The 22,890-nt window shown below is 43.0% G+C and overlaps 1 protein-coding gene across 1 annotated transcript in view; it reads right to left on the bottom strand.

Moving 5' to 3' along the window:
- Positions 1-22,593, bottom strand: part of LOC129693402 (alpha-1-antiproteinase-like) — a 28,795-nt gene extending 6,202 nt beyond the window's left edge. Inside the window, exons 1-4 of the mRNA XM_055630228.1 lie at positions 22,468-22,593; positions 21,606-22,282; positions 8,462-8,732; positions 2,376-2,523 (exon numbers count right to left, since the gene is read on the bottom strand). Of these exons, the coding sequence (XP_055486203.1) occupies positions 2,376-2,523; positions 8,462-8,732; positions 21,606-22,275 (1,089 nt within the window). The 5' untranslated portion in view covers positions 22,276-22,282; positions 22,468-22,593. The remainder of the gene's footprint in view (positions 1-2,375; positions 2,524-8,461; positions 8,733-21,605; positions 22,283-22,467) is intronic.
- Positions 22,594-22,890: the final 297 nt, after the last annotated feature.

The following is a 22,890-nucleotide window of genomic DNA, read 5'->3' as shown; positions in this document are numbered from 1 at the left end:
CACCTGCAACCTCCGGCAACCACCTGCAACCTCCGGCAACCACCTGCAACCTCCGGCAACCACCTGCAACCTCCGGCAACCACCTGCAACCTCCGGCAACCACCTGAAACCTCCGGCAACCACCTGCAACCTCCGGCAACCACCTGCAACCACCTGCAACCTCCGGCAACCACCTGAAACCTCCGGCAACCACCTGCAACCTCCGGCAACCACCTGCAAACTCCGGCAACCACCTGCAACCTCCAGCAACCTCCGGCAACCACCTGCAACCACCTGCAACCTCCGGCAACCACCTGCAACTAGAATCGCAATTTTTAGTCGCGGCCGGTTTTGAATTTTTAAAAATAATCTGCGGAACATAGAAGACGCAAAACCGCTTTAGACCATTAGGGAGACTGACAAAAACCTCCGGGAACCGCACGGAAACCTTGGGTGGGGCGCAAAGTCTCCAGAGGTTTCCGTTCAGGTTTCTTAAGTGGGACAGGGGCATTACTCATTGGAAATATTAAAACTTTTTAATCGGACTTTACTGACTTTGTCTTACACTAAACATTATACATTTATCCGGTATCTGTACACTGTGGATGGCTTGATTGTAATCATGTATAGTCTTATCGCTGAATTGATAGCACACAACAAAACAGCTCTTCACTGTACCTTGGTACATGTGACAATAATAAACTAAACTAATGCAAACTAACTAAACGAAACTAGACTAAAATAAAATAAAATAAACACAGCATAATTCTGGTAGTATTCCTTCATAACTCAATGAGACGGATGGTGGTGCTCAGAATGATCAATGCTGGATGGATCTCCTGAAGCTGATGATCTATATCTCACGATCCTAAGACAAAATTGGCCTGTATTTTCTCCCAGGGAATTGTAAGGTTTTGAGTGAGTTAGGTTTCTATATACTGTGATGCAGCTGTGCTCTATGTATGGGCCAGAAGCCACTTTATAAGGTCATAAGTGACAGGAGCCGAATTAGGCCATTCGGCCCATCAAGTGTACTCCACCATTCAATCTTGGCAGATCTATCTCTCCCTCCTAACCCCATTCTCCTGCCTTCTACCCATAACCGCTGACACCCGTACTCTTCCTTGTTCAGTTGTTGGTGCCAGCTGCAGTCACTGTAAATCTATCTGATCTCTATTTTTATTGCAACATGATTCTCAGAACATTATAGCACTGAAGTTTAGGGGTAACATGAGGGGGAACTTCTTTACTCAGAGAGTGGTAGCTGTGTGGAATGAGCTTCCAGTGAAGGTGGTGGAGGCAGGTTCGTTTTTATCATTTAAAAATAAATTGGATAGTTATATGGATGGGAAGGGAATGGAGGGTTATGGTCTGAGCGCAGGTAGATGGGACTAGGGGAGATTATGTGTTCGGCATGGACTAGAAGGGTCGAGATGGCCTGTTTCCGTGCTGTAATTGTTATATGGTTATATTATCAACGTGTGCTCTGGCTCATCCCAATTATAACTCGTTGTTCTCTGACATTGGATCTCCCTTGTTCATGGTTTCCAGGGCCACAGCCTGCAACACTGCAGGTGGTCTCAGCCTGCCCATTAGCTGCCCTCAGCAGCCACAGGTTAGTTTGGAATTTACAGATATTCAGAATTGTTGATGGATCTGAATGTCAGAAATATTCATGCTATTTCAATGCTTTGCTAAACCAGCTGGTATTATAGTTAGCTAACAAAGATCAAGACATTTTGGAGGGTGGTATTTATTTACTAGTTATACCATGCACCAGGGTATCATGTGTTAAGGCAAGGGGCTACCACTGTGGATAATAGTCGGCATGGAAACAGGCCCGATGGCCCTCTGAGCCAATGTCAACCATTGATTACTTGTTCACACTGGTTTTATGGTTTTATCCCACTTTCACATCTGCTCCCGACAGCGATTGCTCTTAAATTACTTTTGGCTCCTGCAAAGTAAAATATTGCATGAAATAACTCCTGAAAGAAAGATTATGGAAAAAGGCAAGATAGAATTATTTCTTCTGAGGATAACTATTTAGGTTTCAACTAAAGCAAGTGTGGGTAGCAACCGCAGTTTACACCAAAGATAAATACAAAATGCTGGAGTAACTCAGTGGGACAGGCGGCATCCCTGGAGAGAAGGAATGGGTGACGTTTCGGCTCGAATCCCTTCTTCGGACTGAAGTAGGGTCTGGATCCTTCAGACTGAAGAAGGGTCTCGACCCGAAATGTCACCCATTCCTTCTCTCTAGAGATGCTCCCTGTCCCACTGAGTTACTCCAGCATTTTGCGTCTATCTTCAACTAAAACATGTTTTACGAACTTATGTCAAAGTAAAAAAAAAAAAATTGCTACGCCTTTCTGTTGAAAATGAAAATGTTTTACCTTTGACATCTTTACTGGCGCAGATCTGGTTATCTTGGAGAGATTCGCATTCTTAGTGAACAGATCGACGATGCCCATTGTCATCAGTAAGTGTTTGAGTTGGTACGAGGACTTTAACATCAACTTTGGAAAGCGTAGATCCACAAACCTGTTGTCCAACAGTGTCAGAAAGATATTAATTCTCTCTTGAGTTTTTCTTTTGGTGATCCCTACGTTTAATAGGAATACATTCCCAGTTTTCCCAATGCACAGGGCAGAGCACAGTTTGAGGATGTCTTTGGTAATTCCCCAGAAAGCAAACAGTCTCCGTCCGAGGAGTTGTTTCAGGACAGGGAGTGTGACATGGGATTACGTGACATCCACTCGCATTGTGAATGTGCTTATTTTCCAGGAAGGCTCAACTGAGTGGCAATCACTAACAAGGGGTTATTTACAGGCAATCACCAGGTTATGAGAGGGCTCCGCTCCTGAGAAGTATTCCTCAGTCAGAAATGAACAGAGGTTGACAGAAACAGCTGAGAGGAAGAGTGATCGGGCATGGTTAGAGCAATTGCCAGCCAGGCCTCACTGACTCAGTGAGTGAGCAGGCATGTTCTGTGCTCCCAGCTCTGTTGAGTTCAACCCAGCCTCTGACTATTGTGTCGAGGGGGGGGGGGGGGGGGGGGGAGGGGGGGGGGGGGATAGAACGCATGAGGAATTGCCCCATTCCCACCCGGAAGGAGATGCCTGTAGCCCCGCAGAAGCTTAAATTAATAACTTTCTGGTTCAGAGATATAATCAGGACTGCTAAAGCTTAAAACATTGAAATGTCTGTATTTTGTGACCAATAATAAAAATAAATGGATTCAGAACTGGGTTACATTTGGAACATATCAAGAAAGAGATTAGTTCTGGGAGAAATTCAAAGACCAGCAGAGGAGGACAAAGGGCTTAATTAGGAAAGGAAAAATAGATTATGAAAGAAAACTGGCAGGGAACATAAAAACTGACTGCAAAGGTTTTTTATAGATATGTGAAAAGAAAGAGATTAGTTAAAACAAATGTAGGTCCCTTGCAGTCAGAAACAGGTGAGTTGATCATGGGGAACAAGGATATGGCGGACCAATTGAATAACTACTTTGGTTCCGTCTTCACTAAGGAAGACATAAATAATTTGCCGGAAATAGCAGGGGACCGCGGGTCAAAGGAGTTGGAGGAATTGAGTGAAATCCAGGTTAGCCGGGAAGTGGTGTTGGATAAATTGAATGGATTAAAGGCCGATAAATCCCCAGGGCCAGATAGGCTGCATCCCAGAGTACTTAAGGAAGTAGCTCCAGAAATAGTGGATGCATTAGTAATAATCTTTCAAAACTCTTTAGATTCTGGAGTAGTTCCTGAAGATTGGCGAGTAGCAAACGTAACCCCACTTTTTAAGAAGGGAGGGAGAGAGAAAATGGGGAATTACAGACCAGTTAGTCTAACATCGGTAGTGTGGAAACTGCTAGAGTCAGTTATTAAAGATGGGATAGCAGCACATTTGGAAAGTGGTGAAATCATTCGACAAAGTCAGCATGGATTTACGAAAGGTAAATCATGTCTGACGAATCTTATAGAATTTTTCGAGGATGTAACTAGTAGCGTGGATAGGGGAGAACCAGTGGATGTGGTGTATCTGGACTTCCAGAAGGCTTTCGACAAGGTCCACATAAGAGATTAGTATACAAACTTAAAGCACACGGCATTGGGGGTTCAGTATTGATGTGGATAGATAACTGGCTGGCAAACAGGAAGCAGTGAGTAGGAGTAAACGGGTCCTTTTCACAATGGCAGGCAGTGAGTAGTGGGGTACCGCAAGGCTCAGTGCTGGGACCCCAGCTATTTACAATATATATTAATGATCTGGATGAGGGAATTGAAGGCAATATCTCCAAGTTTGCGGATGACACTAAGCTGGGGGGCAGTGTTAGCTGTGAGGAGGATGCTAGGAGACTGCAAGGTGACTTGGATAGGCTGGGTGAGTGGGCAAATGTTTGGCAGATGCAGTATAATGTGGATAAATGTGAGGTTATCAATTTTGGTGGCAAAAAACGGGAAAGCAGACTATTATCTAAATGGTGGCCGATTGGGAAAGGGGGAGATGCAGCGAGACCTGGGTGTCATGGTACACCAATCATTGAAGGTAGGCATGCAGGTGCAGCAGACAGTAAAGAAAGCGAATGGTATGTTAGCTTTCATTGCAAAAGGATTTGAGTATAGGAGCAGGGAAGTTCTACTGCAGTTGTACAGGACCACACCTGGAGTATTGCGTACAGTTTTGGTCTCCAAATCTGAGGAAGGACATTATTGCCATAGAGGGAGTGCAGAGAAGGTTCACCAGACTGATTCCTGGGATGTCAGGACTGTCTCTTATGAAGAAAGACTGGATAGACTTGGTTTATACTCTCTAGAATTTAGGAGATTGAGAGGGGATCTTATAGAAACTTACAAAATTCTTAAGGGGTTGGACAGGCTAGATGCAGGAAGATTGTTCCCGATGTTAGGGAAGTCCAGGACAAGGGGTCACAGCTTAAGGATAAGGGGGAAATCCTTTAAAACCGAGATGAGAAGAACTTTTTTCACACAGAGAGTGGTGTGAATCTCTGGAACTCTCTGCCACAGAGGGTAGTTGAGGCCAGTTCATTGGCTATATTTAAGAGGGAGTTAGATGTGGCCCTTGTGGCTAAGGGGACCAGGGGGTATGGAGAGAAGGCAGGTACGGGATACTGAGTTGGATGATCAGCCATGATCATATTGAATGGCGGTGCAGGCTGGAAGGGCCGAATGGCCTCTACTCCTGGACCTAATTTCTATGTTTCTATGTTTCTATGGCAGAATAGACTTGATGGGCCAAATGGCCTTATTCTGCTCCATGAATTTATGAACTTATGAAGGCAGTGGGTTGCAGTGGAAGAGTGTTATTCTGGCTGGAGGCCTGTAACTAGTGGAGGGCTGCAGTGATCTGTGCTGGCTGGGACCCCCATTGCTGGTGATATATATAAATGACTTGGACACAAATGTAGATAGGTTGGTAGGCAAGTCTGCAGGTAACACCATCAATAGTAGAGTTGCGATCAGTGAGGAAGACTACAAAGTATACAGTGGGATATAGATCAGCTACAGAGACGGGGTTTAATCAGAGCAAGCATGAGATGTTGGGGAAGTTAAATGTAATGGGAAGGTATACAGTTAATGGCAAGACCCTTAACAGATTTGATGTGCAGAAGGATCTTGGGGTCCAAGTCCATTGTCCCTTGAAAGTGGCAACACAAGTAGGTATAGAGTGGTGAAGATATGCCTGCCTGCACAGTTGGGGCACAGAATATGAGTCAGGATGACATGTTGCAGCTTTATAGGTTAGGCTGCATTTGGAGTATAATGTGGAATTCTGGTTTCCCCGTTACAGGAAGAATCTGGAGGTTTTGAGAAGTGTGCAGAAGAGGTTTACCAGAATGCTGCCAGGATTAGAGGGTATTTGGTACAAGGAGAGGTTGGACAAACTTGGATTGTTTTCTCTGGAGTGTTGGACCTGATAGAAGTATATAAAATTGCGAGAGGCATGGAAAGAGTGGACAGTCAGAGGCTTCTTCCCAGGGAGTCGAAGATATCAAAGACTAGAGGGCATAGTTTAAGGTGAGGGATGAAATTTAAAGGACATGTGCGGGGGCAATTTTTTCACACATAGAGTGATGAGTGCCTGGAACCGTTTACCAGGGGAGGTGATGGGGGTAGATATGATGGTGGCATTTAAGAGGCTTTTTAATAGGCATATGTATATGCAGAGAATGGTGGGATATGGATCACATGCAGGTAAAGGGGATTAGTTTAACCTTGCATCATATTCAGCATGGATATTGTGGGCTGTGGGGCCCATACCTGTGCTGAACTATTCTATGTATCTATGAATAAGCTGACAGCACTTCAAAGAGTTGATTTCCTCTAAAAGAAAAGGTTTTTGTGAATAAAATGGAGGTGGAACCATATGCTTTGTCTGGGTGATCATGGTCAGCATGGCCCCGGTGAGCCGAAGGGCCTGTTTCCACACTGTATCTCTAAAATTAACTAAAATTAACGATTTTGCATCAATAAAGTTGTCCTTGTAAGCCCTAACATTTCCTGCCTGATTAAATTAATATGACTGAGGAAATAGCAACAGCTTCATGCCGTTTAACATAGCTGGAAGTCAGGTAGACAGGGAGGGGTTATTTTTGAAGTGTTGGAAGAACATTATGACTTGAAGAGTAACCTCATGATTCTTGCTTTTAACAGAGCATCTGCACTCACCAAACGTGTTGTTGTGTCACATTTCCATGTAATTAACTGACTTGCCTCCCTCACTGCTGTGTCTACCACAGTGTTTGAATTCACACACTGAACATCCTTGCAGGAGACGGCACTATGCTGTACAGCTTGTTAAGACCAACTTACTTCATGAATGAACACACAGCCCAAGAAAGTTCACATCTTCTTGAGTTTCAATGCATGTGATATCATTCTTGCAGTACTTGTTTTATAGTGCAAGGGCCCTCATTTCTGGTGTATATTTGAGGTGGATCTCTGGCATAATTTAATCCATCTCAGTCGGTTCAAGGTCCATTGATCTTGAAACTTTCCAGTTCAAAAGCATTTAATCTAAAATTGCAGGATGCTAAATATCTACTTAAAGTATAGATAGTTTTTCACTTGCAAATACAGGTTTGGACGTCACGATTGCAATACCGAATGTGCAAATCTCATACATTGACAGTAACACATGAAACTGAGAGCGATGTTTGCTATCTGCCCGTTTGAACATACATCTGGGATTGAGAAATCGCAATCAGTGATATCTTGGTGCTAAATCTGCAAACTTTAGTTTGGTTTTGAGATACAGCATAGAAACAGGCTGTTTGCCCAATTAGTCCATTCTGACCATCGATCACCCACCCATTCATACTAGTTCTCTGTTATCCCATTTTCTCATCCACTTCTTACACATTAGGGACAATATGACAATTAGGACAAGGACAAAGGACAAAGGACATTTATTGACCCGAAAACAAACATCTCTGGGATGTGGGAGGAAATCAGGAATGCCTGGAGGAATGCCCTGTTGAAAATTAGTTATTAATTACCCTTCAATAAAGCACTGATGGAAAAACTACACCATTCTTGAACAACTAATTTTATATTTGGACTCAAATTTCCTGAGAAGAATTATTTCAAAATTCTGTGTTTTCTAAAATAATTTTAAATGCCATTATTTACATTATTAATGTTTGATTATGTTATTTGGCTTCTACTTTAAGCAAGTGAATGCCTCAAACTTCAATGCATTCTCTAAAACACGGTTAAAAAATTAATTTACAAATTAGAGCATTTTTAACTTCCTGATCAGCTGCGCATTTAGCTTGAAGGCCTCACTTTTGATGGAAGCCTGATTTCACCATATGATCTGAAGAATTAATATAACGTCAGGAAAATTGCAATCCAAGCCACAAGACTTCTTGGGTCATTGTGTGCTGGTTTCTTTAAGATCAAGGGTAAATACCATCATTTAGCAGCTGAATGCAAAATCTGTGTCACAAACCCCAACTCTTTTTGTCATTCCCCCTTTCATGGGCAAGTTGCTTAAGGGATTACCAAGTTACTGAAGAAAATCTGACCCAAAGCAATAATTCTCTCCCTTTTTGTAACCAACTCTAACGTATCATAAAACATAGAACAGTACAGCACAAGAACAGGCCCTTCGGCCCACGATGTCTGTGCTGAACATGATGCCAAGACCATCACGGACTTATCTGCACATAATCCATTTCCCTCCAATTGTTGATTACCAAAGTGTCTTAAATGGTATCTCAACCACAGCATGTTCCAGGTACTCACCACCCTCATTGTAAAATAGTTGCCCCACAAATCTCTTTTAAACTTTGTCCCTCTCACCTCTCGCCTTCTAGTATTTGATTTTTTTTCTATTCTGAGAAAAAGGTTCTGACTCTATCTCTACTTCTCATCATTTGATATACTTCTATCAGGTCTCCCCACAAGCTCATCTCTGCATATTTATTATTTTCATTGTGGCAGCAACTCACCCAATCCTTAAGGAAAATAGCAAGTTTTGAAAATTGGTAATGGTCAGATTCTGTTCAACCCCGGCCAGTTTCCCCGGATCTGGTAGTATTAGTACCAAGGAAACATTTCCTTTGTAAGGAACCAGAATCACGGAACTGGACAGTTTGTCATCGTAATTCATTGCATATCTTCCTTTGCCTTTCATCATTTGAACTTTAACTGTTGTTGTATCATCGACGTGAAAGTCAGCTTCGTATGTGTTCAGGGGGTCGAAGGGTCTCACCCATTTACCTACAAACACAAAGACAGATCATGAAATACCACACGGAGCTGGTCACGCACTACTGTGAAAGACATGGGTGGCATAGCAGTGGAGCTACTGCCTTAAGGGCCTGTCCCACTTGCATGCGCTTGCGTGCGTTTGGCACAACCAACCGGAAGCGGAGTTCATGCGAAGTTCGCGCTAAGTACGTGTTAAGTTCGCGCGTGACGTCATTTACGTCGTAGACAATAGACAATAGACAATAGACAATAGGTGCAGGAGTAGGCCATTTGGCACTTCGAGCCAGCACCGCCATTCAATGTGATCATGGCTGATCATCCCCAATCAGTACCCCGTTCCTGTCCTCCCCATATCTCCTGACTCCGCTATTTTTAAGAGCCCTGTCTAGCTCTCTCTTGAAAGCATCCAGAGAACCTGCCTCCACCGCCCTCTGACGCAGAGAATTCCACTGACTCACCACTCTGTGAGGAAAAGTGTTTCTTCTAAATTCCTTCTAAAAGTACATCCCTTTAATCTGAGTCTGTGCCCTCTGGTCCTAGACTCTCCCACTAGTGGAAACATCCTCTCCACATGGTAATGCTTACCAATCAGCTGGGCAGGAGGCGGGCCGACTGAATTTGGGCGTTGCGCGGTGTCGGGCGGTGACGTCATCACGCAATGCCACACGCTAGGCATATGTCACCAAGACGCTGCATACGCCGTCAAAATGCTGCGTATGACATCAAGACGCCGCGTACGACCGCAATGGATTAAAGGCCGATAAATCCCCAGGGCCAGATAGGCTGCATCCCAGGGTACTTAAGGAAGTAGCTCCAGAAATAGTGGATGCATTAGTAATAATCTTTCAAAACTCTTTAGATTCTGGAGTAGTTCCTGAAGATTGGCGGGTAGCAAACGTAACCCCACTTTTTAAGAAGGGAGGGAGAGAGAAAATGGGGAATTACAGACCAGTTAGTCTAACATCAGTAGTGGGGAAACTGCTAGAGTCAGTTATTAAAGATGGGATAGCAGCACATTTGGAAAGTGGTGAAATCATTGGACAAAGTCAGCATGGATTTACGAAAGGTAAATCATGTCTGACGAATCTTATAGAATTTTTCGAGGATGTAACTAGTAGCGTGGATAGGGGAGAACCAGTGGATGTGGTGTATCTGGACTTCCAGAAGGCTTTCGACAAGGTTTCACATAAGAGATTAGTATACAAACTTAAAGCACACGGCATTGGGGGTTCAATATTGATGTGGATAGAGAACTGGCTGGCAAACAGGAAGCAAAGAGTAGGAGTAAACGGGTCCTTTTCACAATGGCAGGGAGTGACTAGTGGGGTACCGCAAGGCTCAGTGCTGGGACCCCAGCTATTTACAATATATATTAATGATCTGGATGAGGGAATTGAAGGCAATATCTCCAAGTTTGCGGATGACACTAAGCTGGGGGGGCAGTGTTAGCTGTGAGGAGGATGCTAGGAGACTGCAAGGTGACTTGGATAGGCTGGGTGAGTGAGCAAATGTTTGGCAGATGCAGTATAATGTGGATAAATGTGAGGTTATCCATTTTGGTGGCAAAAACGGGAAAGCAGACTATTATCTAAATGGTGGCCGATTGGGAAAGGGGGAGATGCAGTGAGACCTGGGTGTCACGGTACACCAGTCATTGAAGGTAGGCATGCAGGTGCAGCAGGCAGTGAAGAAAGCGAATGGTATGTTAGCTTTCATTGCAAAAGGATTTGAGTATAGGAGCAGGGAGGTTCTACTGCACCTGGAGTATTGCGTACAGTTTTGGTCTGAGGAAGGACATTATTGTCATAGAGGGAGTGCAGAGAAGGTTCACCAGACTGATTCCTGGGATGTCAGGACTGTCTTATGAAGAAAGACTGGATAGACTTGGTTTATACTCATAGAATTTAGGAGATTGAGAGGGGATCTTATAGAAACTTACAAAATTCTTAAGGGGTTGGACAGGCTAGATGCAGGAAGATTGCTCCCGATGTTGGGGAAGTCCAGGACAAGGGGTCACAGCTTAAGGATAAGGGGGAAATCCTTAAAAACCGAGATGAGAAGAACTTTTTTCACACAGACAGTGGTGAGTCTCCGGAACTCTCTGCCGCAGAGGGTAGTCGAGGCCAGTTCATTGGCTATATTTAAGAGGGAGTTAGATGTGGCCCTTGTGGCTAAGGGGATCAGAGGGTATGGAGAGAAGGCAGGTACGGGATACTGAGTTGGATGATCAGCCATGATCATATTGAATGGCGGTGCAGGCTCGAAGGGCCGAATGGCCTACTCCTGCACCTAATTTCTATGTTTCTATGTTTCTAACATGTTAAGTATCGGAGCAAAGAGGTCCTTCTGCAGTTGTACAGAGCCTTAGTGAGACCACAGCTGGAGTATTGTGCGCTGTTTTGGTCTCCAAATATGAGGAAGGACATTCTTGCTATTGAAGGAGTGCAGCGTAGGTTCACCAGGTTAATTCCCAGGATGGCAGTACTGTCATATGCTGATAGAATGGAGCGGCTGGGCTTGTACACTCTGGAATTTAGAAGGATGAGAGGGATTCTTATTGAAACATATAAGATTATTAAGGGCTTGGACACGCTAGAGGCAGGAAACATGTTCCCGATGTTGGGGGAGTCCAGAACCAGGGGCCACAGTTTAAGAATAAGCGGTAAACCATTTAAAACCGAGATGAGGAAATACTATTTCACACAGACGATTGTGAGTCTGGAATTCTCTGCCTCAGAGGGCGGTGGAAGCCGGTTCTCTGGATGCTTTCAAGAGAGAGTTAGATAGAGCTGTTAAAGAAAGCAGAGTCAAGGGATATGGCTCGAAGGGCTGAATGGCCTACTCCTGCACCTATTGTCTATTGCCTGTTTCCGCACTGTATCTCTAAACTAAACTAAAACAAGGACTTTTGCCAATGTTCATTTAAGGCTGTTATCAAATCTCATCTTGTTCTTACCCATCTTTAGATCTCTCTCGCAGTACAAACCATTATTATTCACAGGTGGAGATGTGTTCTTCGTTGTACATGGGAAATGCATTGTGCACTTGCAGCCAGGTCATGGATATCATGGACATTTACAGCACAGAAGGAAACTATTTGGCCAATCATATTCCTGCCACCCAAAATTCAAAGTCATGTTAACTCCAATTTGCAGCCCCTGCTTCAAAGCCCTGAAGGTTATGGCTGAAGATTGTGCTCATCTACAGACCATTTAAACATGGAAGAAATGTCTGCCCCAAGCTATAATTTGGGCAATGAAATGTTTACCACTTCAGTGTGATCATTTTATCTCAGTTTTCCTCTGAACCTTCTGCCAATTAACTTCGAGTTAAATTTAATACCCCCATTACTGACCTTCGCTAGGGGAAATAGATCCTTGAACTGTTTATTTTATCGACATTGAACATGGAACAAAGATCAGTACAGCACAGGACCAGGCCCTTCAGCCTACAACAAGATGCAGGCAGGCAGGTCTATTTCTGTAGGCCAACTTGGTCATATGGACAAGGTGGGCCGAAGGGCCTGTTTCCATAACTCTATGACTATGATTCTAAGTAGACTCTAAGGCATGGATGCTTGGATGCTTATGTTAGTAAAGAATCCATAAAAGCAGTTGCACCAGGAAGCGAGCGGGCAAGATCATCTCAGACCCCTCTCACCCTGGCCACAAACTCTTTGAATCACTTCCCTCTGGAAGGCGACTCCGGACTGTCAAAGCTGCCACAGCCAGACATAAAAACGGTTTTTATCCACAAGTAGTTGCTCTACTCAACAGCCAAAAATCTGTAGCCTCCCTTTGATCAGGTATTTTGTTGGTTCACATGCTTGATCAATGGTGTTTTATCATTAATGTTTTATTATTATTAATGTTTAGTGTTTTCTGAGTTATTCGTAACTGTCACTGTGTGTCATGTTGTTACTTGTGGGCGGAGCAACAAGGCAAATTCCTTGTATGTGAATACTTGGCCAATAAACTTACCTACTTACTTGGATTTCTAAATTTCCAAAGTTAAATACGGTAAGTAGCTGCCAACCTGATATGTCACCTATCCACAGATAGACACAAAATGTTGGGAGTAACTCAACGGGACAGGCAGCATCTCTGGAGAGAAGGAATGGGTGACGTTTCGGGTCGAGACCCTTCTTCAGACCTTAGTCTCAGTCCAAAACGTCACCCATTCCTTCTCTCCAGAGATGCTGCCCGTTACTCTAGCATTTTGTGTCTATCTTTGGTTTAAACTAGCATTTGCAGTTCCTTCACACACAGGTCACCTGTCCACGTTCTCCAGAGATGCTGCCTGATCCGTTGAGTTGCTCCAGCACCACGAGTCTTGTTTGTAAACCAGCATCTGCAGTTCATTGTTCCTGCCATTATATATTCTTTGCTTTGGGCAAAGCAACTGGGATTGAGGTTCCACCACACTTTGTTTTATATATTTGTTCCCACAGACTCCATACATGGCGTTGCATGAGGATGGATGGATTCCCTTGCTTACGTGTCACCAAATATTACTGGTCAATGGTGCATTTCCAATCACATTGCCCAAGGAGGGTTTTTTTTTTTCCTTTCTTGATGTAAGAAGACAAATGCGTTCTCTTAACTCTTTCAGATGGGAGCAGTAAGGCTGAGCTATCGAGATAAAACATTAATGTGTCTACGCTTCTTGGTATGTCAATATGATTTCTATCACGGTGAATTATTTAATTCCCACCTTACTAGTTCTCTCTTAAAGTGTATGATCTATCAAATGCTGCACCACAGAGAGCATATTAATGAATGGCATCTCTGTGTGGTATCTCAGCTGCACGGAGGCGGAGAGGAGAGCTCTTCAGCGCGTCGTCCACAGAGCGCGCAGAGGATCATTGGGACACAGCTACCAGCCTTGGAGGGCATCTACCACACACGGTGCCTCAAGAAGGCCGTCAGCATCCATAAAGACTCATCACACCCCTGTAACGGACTGTTCGAACTACTTCCCTCCGGCAGACGTTACAAGGCCATCTACGCCCGAACCTCCAGACTCAGAAACAGCTTCATTCCCAGAGCTATAGCGGCTCTGAACCGGCCCTGCTCAGTGCCCCCCCGCCCCCCCCCTGGACTCTCTCCCTCAGATGGTCACGGCACACAGCTTATTTATTTATTTTACTTTTGTTTTTCATCGGTTGGAAGCTGAAAACTAAATCTCGTTGCACTGACGTGCAATGACAATAATATATATATTATTATTATTATTATTATTAAATCAATAGGATGTGTATTTCTTATTGTTCCATTTATTCTGATCATATTAAAATAATCATTTACAAGATGTAGTACTGCCCATTTGGTAGCAACGACCATTGCTGGGAAAGTTTTCATGGAGTCTCACTCTAGTTAATATTCTGTTGGAATTACTGAGAAAGCATGTGTGTAGATCAGACAGTTTTATAAACCATGTCTGTAATATTCCTATACCTTGCTGAGTATTCCATGTGCCTGCAGCAATGTGCAAAGGAGGCCCTTGATGTAAATCTGATCAGGGCCATAATAAATGAAAGGTCTTCGGGCTAAATTTAAGACAATAGTTTTGTTGAAATGCACAGGGACATTGGGTGGCTTTGAAATATTCTCCTCTTCTCAGAAAATGTCCAGTTTCGATATAACTCACAGAATTAAAAATTCTAACTCCTGCACAACTAATGTCTGAAGAAGGGTTTCGGCCCGAAACGTCGCCTATTTCCTTCCCTCCATAGATGCTGCTGCACCTGCTGAGTTTCTCTGGCATTTTTGTGTACCTTTGATCTTCCAGCATCTGCAGTTCCTTCTTGAACACCTAATGTCTACAACTAACCGGTCTGCAAGATTGCCATCTTCCTTCTGCATGGATTAGAATTAATTCTGCTGTTGAATAGTGCCTGAGTGTTACAACTGTAGGTACTGGCCATTGTAGCTCACGGCTCTTGACAAAACATGGCAAACTACTAGAGCAACTTTTTCTGCCACAATCATGAAATACCCGGTTTAGGTGACTACATAGAACATAGCACAGTACAGCATAGAAATAGGCTTCTCAACCCATAATATCCTTGCTGAACGCAAAGCCCATTCACACTAATCTAATCTGCCTGCACGTGCTCCATGTCCTTCCATTCCTTGCATATCCTTGTGTCTATGGGAAAGCCACTTACTGTAAATGCCACTATTAAATCTGACCATCACAACCCCTGGTAGCATGTTCCAGGCACCCACCACCCTCTGTGTCAAACACTTGTGCCACACATCTCCTTGAACGTTTGCCGCTCTCACCTTAAAGCTATACCCACCTGTCTTTGACATTTCCACCCTGAGAAAAAGGTTCTGACTATCTACCCCATCTACGCCTCTCATAATTTTATAAACTTCTATCAGGTCTCCCATCAGCTTCCGATGCTCCGGAGAAAACATCGATAAATTGTCTTGGATATTCGTGAAATGCAGCTTCCCATTCTTTTCCAACAGTTCCTTATTCATTTTTGAGTTTGACTCCCAAAAAATAATCTGACCTACAAAAGAAAACAAATGAAACGGGAGCCATAAATGACGCAATGAAGGTAGACAAAATTGCTGGAGAAACTGAGCGGGTGCAGCAGCAATCTATGGAGCGAAGGAAATAGGCAACGTTTCGCGCCGAAAGCCTTCTTCAGACACAATGAACATCGTTTCAGCTGTGGGATTTCCGCTTAGATGCAATTGAAACTGCTGAGAGGAAACGCCTGAAATGTTGATTGGGATAATTTAGTCCCATTTCTGACCCATTATCAGATTGAAGTACCCAGTGAACGGTGCCTCAAATTCACAACTTGAGCTCCTGCGTTATTTAGTGACATTGAGCAGATTAGGACCTAATGCCTTGGAGCACAAAGGGCTGAAGGGGTGATCTTATAAAGGTGTTTAGGATTAGGATGGGAATAGATAAGGTGAAGGCACATAGACTTTTCCCCAGAGTAAGAGTATCAAGAACCATAAATCACAAGGTTAAGGTGAGAGAGAGAAAAGATTTAATAGAAACCTAAGGGGCAACTTTTTCACACAGAGAGTGGGGGGGGGTATATGAAATGAATGGCCAGGGGAGGTAGTTGGGTCACGTACTATAACAACAATTAAAATAATTTTGGACATGTATATGGATAGGAAAGGGTTTAGAGCGATATGTGCCAAATGTTGGCAGGTGGGATTAGAGTAGATGGGGCATTCTGGGCGGCATTGACAAGTTGGGCCGAAGTGTCTGTTTCTATATTGTGTGACCCCATGGCTATGATTCTAAATCTTTAAAATGAAGAAAGGTTTTAATCGTTTGGAGGCAGATAGAATATTTCCAATATGCAAAAGAGCACAACCAGAGTCTGGATTACTAGTCCACTAATTTAACCACTGCACAACCACCTTATTTTTTAATTGCAATGATTGAATCAATTTAACTAGTGATCAAATGAAGTGAGAGAGACCTCAGACATGGTGTTAACATGTTCTACAGAGCTAGGGAGAGCTAGAGGAGGAAGTGGTCACAGTGGGCAATAGATTTCATGTTTTATTTATTCCATCAATATGATAATCACAACAAGTCCTCAGAAAATTCCCAAGAAATTGTGTTACCCAAAGAGCAGTAGGAATGTGGAACTTGCCACATAGCAAGCAATTGGAGTTAATATCATGAATGTATTTAGAAGGAAGATGCATGAGAATTGGAAGGAAAAGGAAGGTTACATTGATAGGTATCAGTGAGAAAAGGCAAGGAAGGATTTTAACCGCAATATAAATGTTGGCCTGGACAGGTTGTAAGCGCTCTGAGTGAACCCGAGTCAGAGAATCATATAACAAAAAAAAAAGGATCTTCGGCCCACAGTGTCCATGCTAACTATCAAGTTTTGAGAGATACAACGCAGAAACAGGCCCTTCGGCCCACCGAGTCTGTGCCAACCAGTGATCCCCGCACATTAACACTATTCTACACACACTAGGGACAGTTTACACATACACCAAACAAATTAACCTACAAACCTGTATGTCTTTGGAGTGTGCAAGGAAACCGAAGATCTCGGAGAAAACCAACGCGGTCTTGGGGAGATCGTACAAACTCCGTACAGACAGCACCCATAGTTGGGATCGAACCCAGGTCCCTGGGTTCTCTTCTGTACTAATTCCATTTACCAACACTAGATCTGTAAGCTTCTATGTATTGATAATTCAAGTGGTCATCTTAAATGTTGTGAGTGTACCTGCTTGTATCCTCTCCTCAGGAAGTTTGGTCCAGATTGCAGATTGCCAGATTGCAAAAATCCTCCTCAAATTCTCTTTAACTACTCAACCCTCCCCTAAACCTATGCCTTTTGGTTTCAGACATCTGTATCCATTAAAATCAATATTTTATATAATAAATAATACATGTAATACCAGATACCCAGTACTCTTAAAGTTGCTAGAGAAACAACAAAAGCTCTAGTTCATTGATCGAGTCATAAATTGGAATCTCAGCTTGGAGCTGGGGATGTTACATTCCAGCACTATCTAGAATCTCAGCTTGGAGCTGGGGATGTTACAGTCCAGCACTATCTAGAATCTCAGCATGGTAGCTGGGGATGTTACATTCCAGCACTATCTAGAATCTCAGTATGGAGCTGGGGATGTTACATTCCAGCACTATCTAGAATCTCAGCATGGAGCTGGGGATGTTACATTCCAGCACTATCTAGAATCTCAGCATGGAGCTGGGGATGTTACATTCCAGCACTATCTAGAATTTCAGCATGGTAGCTGGGGATGTTACATTCCAGCACTATCTAGAAATAAGAAAAAGTCAATCCCTGTAGGTGGTAAATATGAGATTGCAAGATTATTGTTAAAACTCACCTGATTAATTGATGTTCTTCACATGTGGCCATAGAAAATACATGATGCCAGACCAACCAAAGTTGACTGTAAACTACCTTCTCATGTCAGGGATGGAGAACAAATGCCAACATAACCAGTGTTGACCACATTGAAACATATAAATAAGGTGCAGGAGTAGGCCATTCGGCCCCTCGAGCCTGCACCGCCATTCAATATGGTCATGGCTGATCATCCAACTCAGTATCCTGTACCTGCCTTCTCTCCATACCCCCTGATCCCTTTAGCCACAAGGGCCACATCTAACTCCCTCTTAAATATAGCCAATGAACTGGCCTCAACTACCTTCTGCGGGAGAGAATTCGAGAGATTCACCACTCTCTGTGTGAAAAAGGTTTTCCTCATCTCGGTCCTAAAAGATTTCCCCCTTATCCTTGAACTGTGACCCCTTGTTCTGGACTTCCCCAACATCGGGAACAATCTTCCTGCATCTAGCCTGTCCAACCCCTTAAGAATTTTGTAAATTTCTATAAGATCCCCCCTCAATCTTCTAAATTCTAGCGAGTAGAAACCGAGTCTATCCAGTCTGTCTTCATATGAAAGCCCTGACATCCCAGGAATCAGTCTGGTGAACCTTCTCTGTACTCCCTCTATGGCAAGAATGTCCTTCCTCAGATTAGGAGACCAAAACTGTATGCAATACTCCAGGTGTGGTCTCACCAAGACCCTGTACAACTGCAGTAGCACCTCCCTGCTCCTATACTCAAATCCTTTTGCTATGAATGCTAACATACCATTCGCCTTCTTCACTGCCTTCAATGCAAGAATAAATTAGAAAAAGAAAAAAAAACTATTGAAGTCATGGGTTACAATTATGGATGTCATAGAGATCTTAATTTTTCTATGTCCTCGTTTGTGCTTAAATATTTCCTGCAAATTGGCGTTAAATAAGCAGACGTCAAAGGTTAAAGGTTGGTTGCAATGGAATCATTGAGACATATGTCAAAAACGGGCCTTTCGGCCCATCCTATACATGTCACCCATCTGGTGTCAATTATACTAATCTGGTTTATCAAGTGAATCTACAAAATAGCAAATTTTACAATTACAGTAAAAATATAGATAACTGTTTGAAGGAACACAATGCAAATAGGATTTTATCTTCCCCGACATAGAGGTGTGTGCGTGTGTATGCGCGTGCGTGCGTGTGTGTGCGCGTGTGTGCGTGCGTGTGTGTGTGCATGTGTGTGCGTGCGTGCGTGTGTGTGCGCGTGTGTGCGTGCGTGCGTGTGTGTGCGCGTGTGTGCGTGCGTGTGTGTGTGCGTGTGTGCGTGTGCATGTACATATGCTGAATAACCACTTGTTCAAAATGTCTTTCCAAAAGTGATTGAATTTAAATTCCTGCGTTGACTCTTTTCTCAATATAACAGCAACCTATGAAACACAGATCCTTCTTATTTCCCCGAAGGCATTTTCCTTTCTTCCTCGAATTATTATTCCAAGGACTTGACCAAATGGCGAATAATTTAAAAACAGATATATCTCTTTTTTGTAAAGTTAACATCCTGAAACGTTTGCTCTTTTTCTCTCCAATCTGCTTTTATATCGGTCTCGTCTTTCATCTGATTGTCCAGGAGAGAGCGCAGAAGAGATGCACCAGGATGTTGCTTGGATTGGAGGACTTTAGTTATGGGAGAAATTGGACAGGCTAGGTGTGATTCCCTGGTGTGATGGAGGTTGAGGATGATTTGATAGAGGTGTATAAGATTCTAAGTGGGTTAGATAGGGTAGATAATCAGAATCTTTTTCTCATGGTTGGGGCGTATCAAAAACAAAAAAAAAACATGTTTGAAGTGCCAAGGAGCTTTAATGGGGAGTTGAGGCGAGAGTCTACATAGTTGCTGGTTGATATCAGGAACTCGCTGCTAAAGGATGTGGCAGTATCAGATCCAATAATGATTTTTAAAGACATTTTAGCAGGCACTGAAATACAAAGGCTAAGGAGGCTCTGATCTAGCATTAGTGGCCAAAACGATCGCTATGAATGTAGTGGATGAAAAGCCTATTTCTGTGCTCTATATTTTTCAATGATTCTAAATGATATTAATGGTGAATGTGTTTTGTTGTCATTTGCCTACAGGGAGCCCCCCCTCTCTGTAATTGGTGAATCTTATAGAAACTTAGGAGGGATCTTATAGAAACTTACAAAATTCTTAAGGGGTTGGACAGGCTAGATGCAGGAAGATTATTCCCGATGTTGGGGAAGTCCAGAACAAGGGGTCACAGTTTAAGGATAAGAGGGAAGTCTTTTAGGAGCAAGATGAGAAAATCATTTTTTACACAGAGAGTGGTGAATCTCTGGAATTCTCTGCCACAGAAGGTAGTTGAGGCCAGTTCATTGGCTATATTTAAGAGGGAGTTAGACGTGGCCCTTGTCGCTAAAGGGATCACGGGGTATGGAGAGAAGGCAGGGATGGGATACTGAGTTGGATGATCAGCCATGATCATATTGAATGGCGGTGCAGGCTCGAAGGGCCGAATGGCCTACTCCTGCACCTATTTTCTATGTTTCTATGTGAAGAGAGTCCATTAATGTTGCATCCTGAACTTAACTACAGTGATATCTTCAACAACATTGTGGTGGTGCTGAAAGATTTGACCAGTAATCCGGAATCCTTGACTAACAATCTAGAGAGCTGGGGTCAAATCCCACCGTGGAAGCTGTGGAACTTAAATTCAGGTAATCGTCTACAATTTGTTTAGTTTGTTTTAGTTTAGTGTCACGTCTACCCAGGTACAGTGAAAAACTATTTGCTGCATGCTATTAGGTCAGCGAAAAGACTATACATGATTACAATCAAGCCATCCACAATGTACAGAGATATCATCAACTAACCTACATAATGATAACTGGTTCACTGGTATCTTTCAGGGGAATAAATCTGTCACCCTTACCTGTATGTGACTTCAGACTCTCTCCATGAGGTGGGCTGTGACAAGGAGTCATTCATTCAAGGGGAATTTGATTAGTCAGGGGTTATGGGGAGAAGGCAGGAGAATGGGGTTCAGAGGGAAAGATAGGTCAGCCATGACTGAATGGTGGAGTAGACTTGATGGGCCAAATGGCCCAATTCTGCTCCTATCACCTATGAACCCATGAGATTGGAGTTGGGTTTTAAATGTTGGCCCTACCAGAGATGCTCAAATTAGGAAAAATTAAAAAGAGGAAACAAAAAGCAGTGTGTATGCGCTTGAAGTTAGCAGTAGTTACAGCTACAGAGAAAGGTTGAACAAGTTAGGGCTTTATTCTTTGGAATAGAGGTTTTTAAAATGATGAGAGGGATAGACAGAGTTGACGTGGAAAAGCTTTTCCCACTGATAGTAGGGAAGATTCAAACAAGGGGACATGGCTTGAGAATTAAGGGACTGAAGTTTAGGGGTAACATGAGGGGGAACTTCTTTACTCAGAGAGTGGTAGCTGTGTGGAATGAGCTTCCAGTGAAGGTGGTGGAGGCAGGTTCGTTTTTATCATTTAAAAACAAATTGGATAGTTATATGGATGGGAAGGGAATGGAAGGTTATGGTCTGAGCGCAGGTGTATGGGACTAGGGGAGATTATGTGTTCGGCACGGACTAGAAGGGTCGAGATGGCCTGTTTCCGTGCTGTACTTGTTATATGGTTATATGTTATATGGTTATAGTGGAGGTAAATACTACCATAACATTTAAAAGGAATTTGCACAAGTACTTAAATAGGAAATGCATTAGGCATACGGGCCTAACCCAGGCAGATGGCTTCAGCGTAGATAGGCATCGTGGTTGGCATGGATGAGGTGGGCTGTAAGGGTCCATTGTTGTGCTGTCTGATTCCATGATGATGTTACTATAACAATATACATCTGAAAGAGGTTATCATTGACTTTTAGTTTAAAACTTCTTCAAACATTGTGCTAAGACCTTATTCTTTCCCATTCAAATGACGTCCCTTGATTCTATGGCGAACGAGTGTGTATCATTTCTAAAAAAAAGGTCCTACCTTTGAACATGACATAATTGAGAAGTACCATTGTGGTGCCTGGATCCAGAGTTTTAATTAATTCCAGAATTTTGCCCTTTGTTCGTTTTCTCACGTAAGCGTTGATAATCTTTTTTGCTTTGTCAATTTTTCTGAAATCAACGTTCATCACCTCTGCATTGTAGAATTGTGTTGTGTCATCGTGGAATTTCTTTTGAAGAGTTAGTCCCTGCTGGATGTGGAGTGAGTTTCCCAGCTTCAACTGCAGTTCGCCATTCTCAGCGGTTAGGTCTTGCAAGAGGTATTTGAATGCTTCATGCACGTCTGCTGCATCATTTTGTGTCATATTACCGTACCCAAGGACCTGCAGAAGTTGATCTCGGGTGTTAACCCTTGCTCCCAGAGACAACATACTCAGAGCAGCAGAGACACTTATTGGTGAGAAGAAAATATTCTTGGAGACGGAAGTTGGTTGAGCGGCAATTTGTCTGTAAAGGCGTAAGGCAAAGTCTATGTTTGCAGCTGAAAGTCTGAGCACGGACATTTGTCTCTGCAGATTGTTCCGACTTTTTGTGCCAGTGGGTGTTTTTGGACTTGCAGCCTTCAGGGTAGAAATTTTTCCATCAACACTGGCTATTCCAATGAAGAGCACAGCGGCCAGTAACACAGCGACAGCAGTCAATTTGCCCATCTTTAACCTGTAAAAAACAAAGGACAAATTTGTAATGCGATGCTTCAAGATTGTTCAAAGTCTGAGCTCTCTTGACTCAAGTAACGCTCAGGCTCTGAACAGTGTTAGTTTGTTACATCCAGTCAATCACTGGTTCAAGGAGATTGCCAACTTAATTTCTAAAACAAGTCCATTTAGGAAGGAACTTCTTACTTGTCTAAAGTAAATCAGACTGTTGCCACTGTGGTTTTCCTCTCCCTTCTACATGGCCTGTACAACACCAACTTATACTGCAGCGAATGTAAACAGACCAGTTATGCATTAATCAGAGAGTGACCTTCACTCCGATGGTAAACATTACTTGCAATGATGTTTACATTGCAAGTGTGGTTCAAGCAACCTCAATAAGCTTCAAAATATGCACTTTGGAATATTCTTTTTGGTTATTTTTTCTTTCAAAAGAGAAAACAATCCTGTTTTAATGCCCATTTCTGTTGTCCGAAAAACTGTGTAGTTGTTCTGACCAAAATTCAATTAATTACCAGATAATGTCACGATTTAATTTGTTACTTCCCATAATCCTGCAGAAATTTACTTCTGTTATAAATATTCAACATTATAATTGCAATTAATTTT

Source organism: Leucoraja erinacea, unplaced genomic scaffold (assembly GCF_028641065.1).
Source record: "Leucoraja erinacea ecotype New England unplaced genomic scaffold, Leri_hhj_1 Leri_278S, whole genome shotgun sequence".
In the NCBI taxonomy this organism is placed as follows: domain Eukaryota; kingdom Metazoa; phylum Chordata; class Chondrichthyes; order Rajiformes; family Rajidae; genus Leucoraja; species Leucoraja erinaceus.
This window is presented reverse-complemented; position numbering and strand designations above follow the sequence as displayed.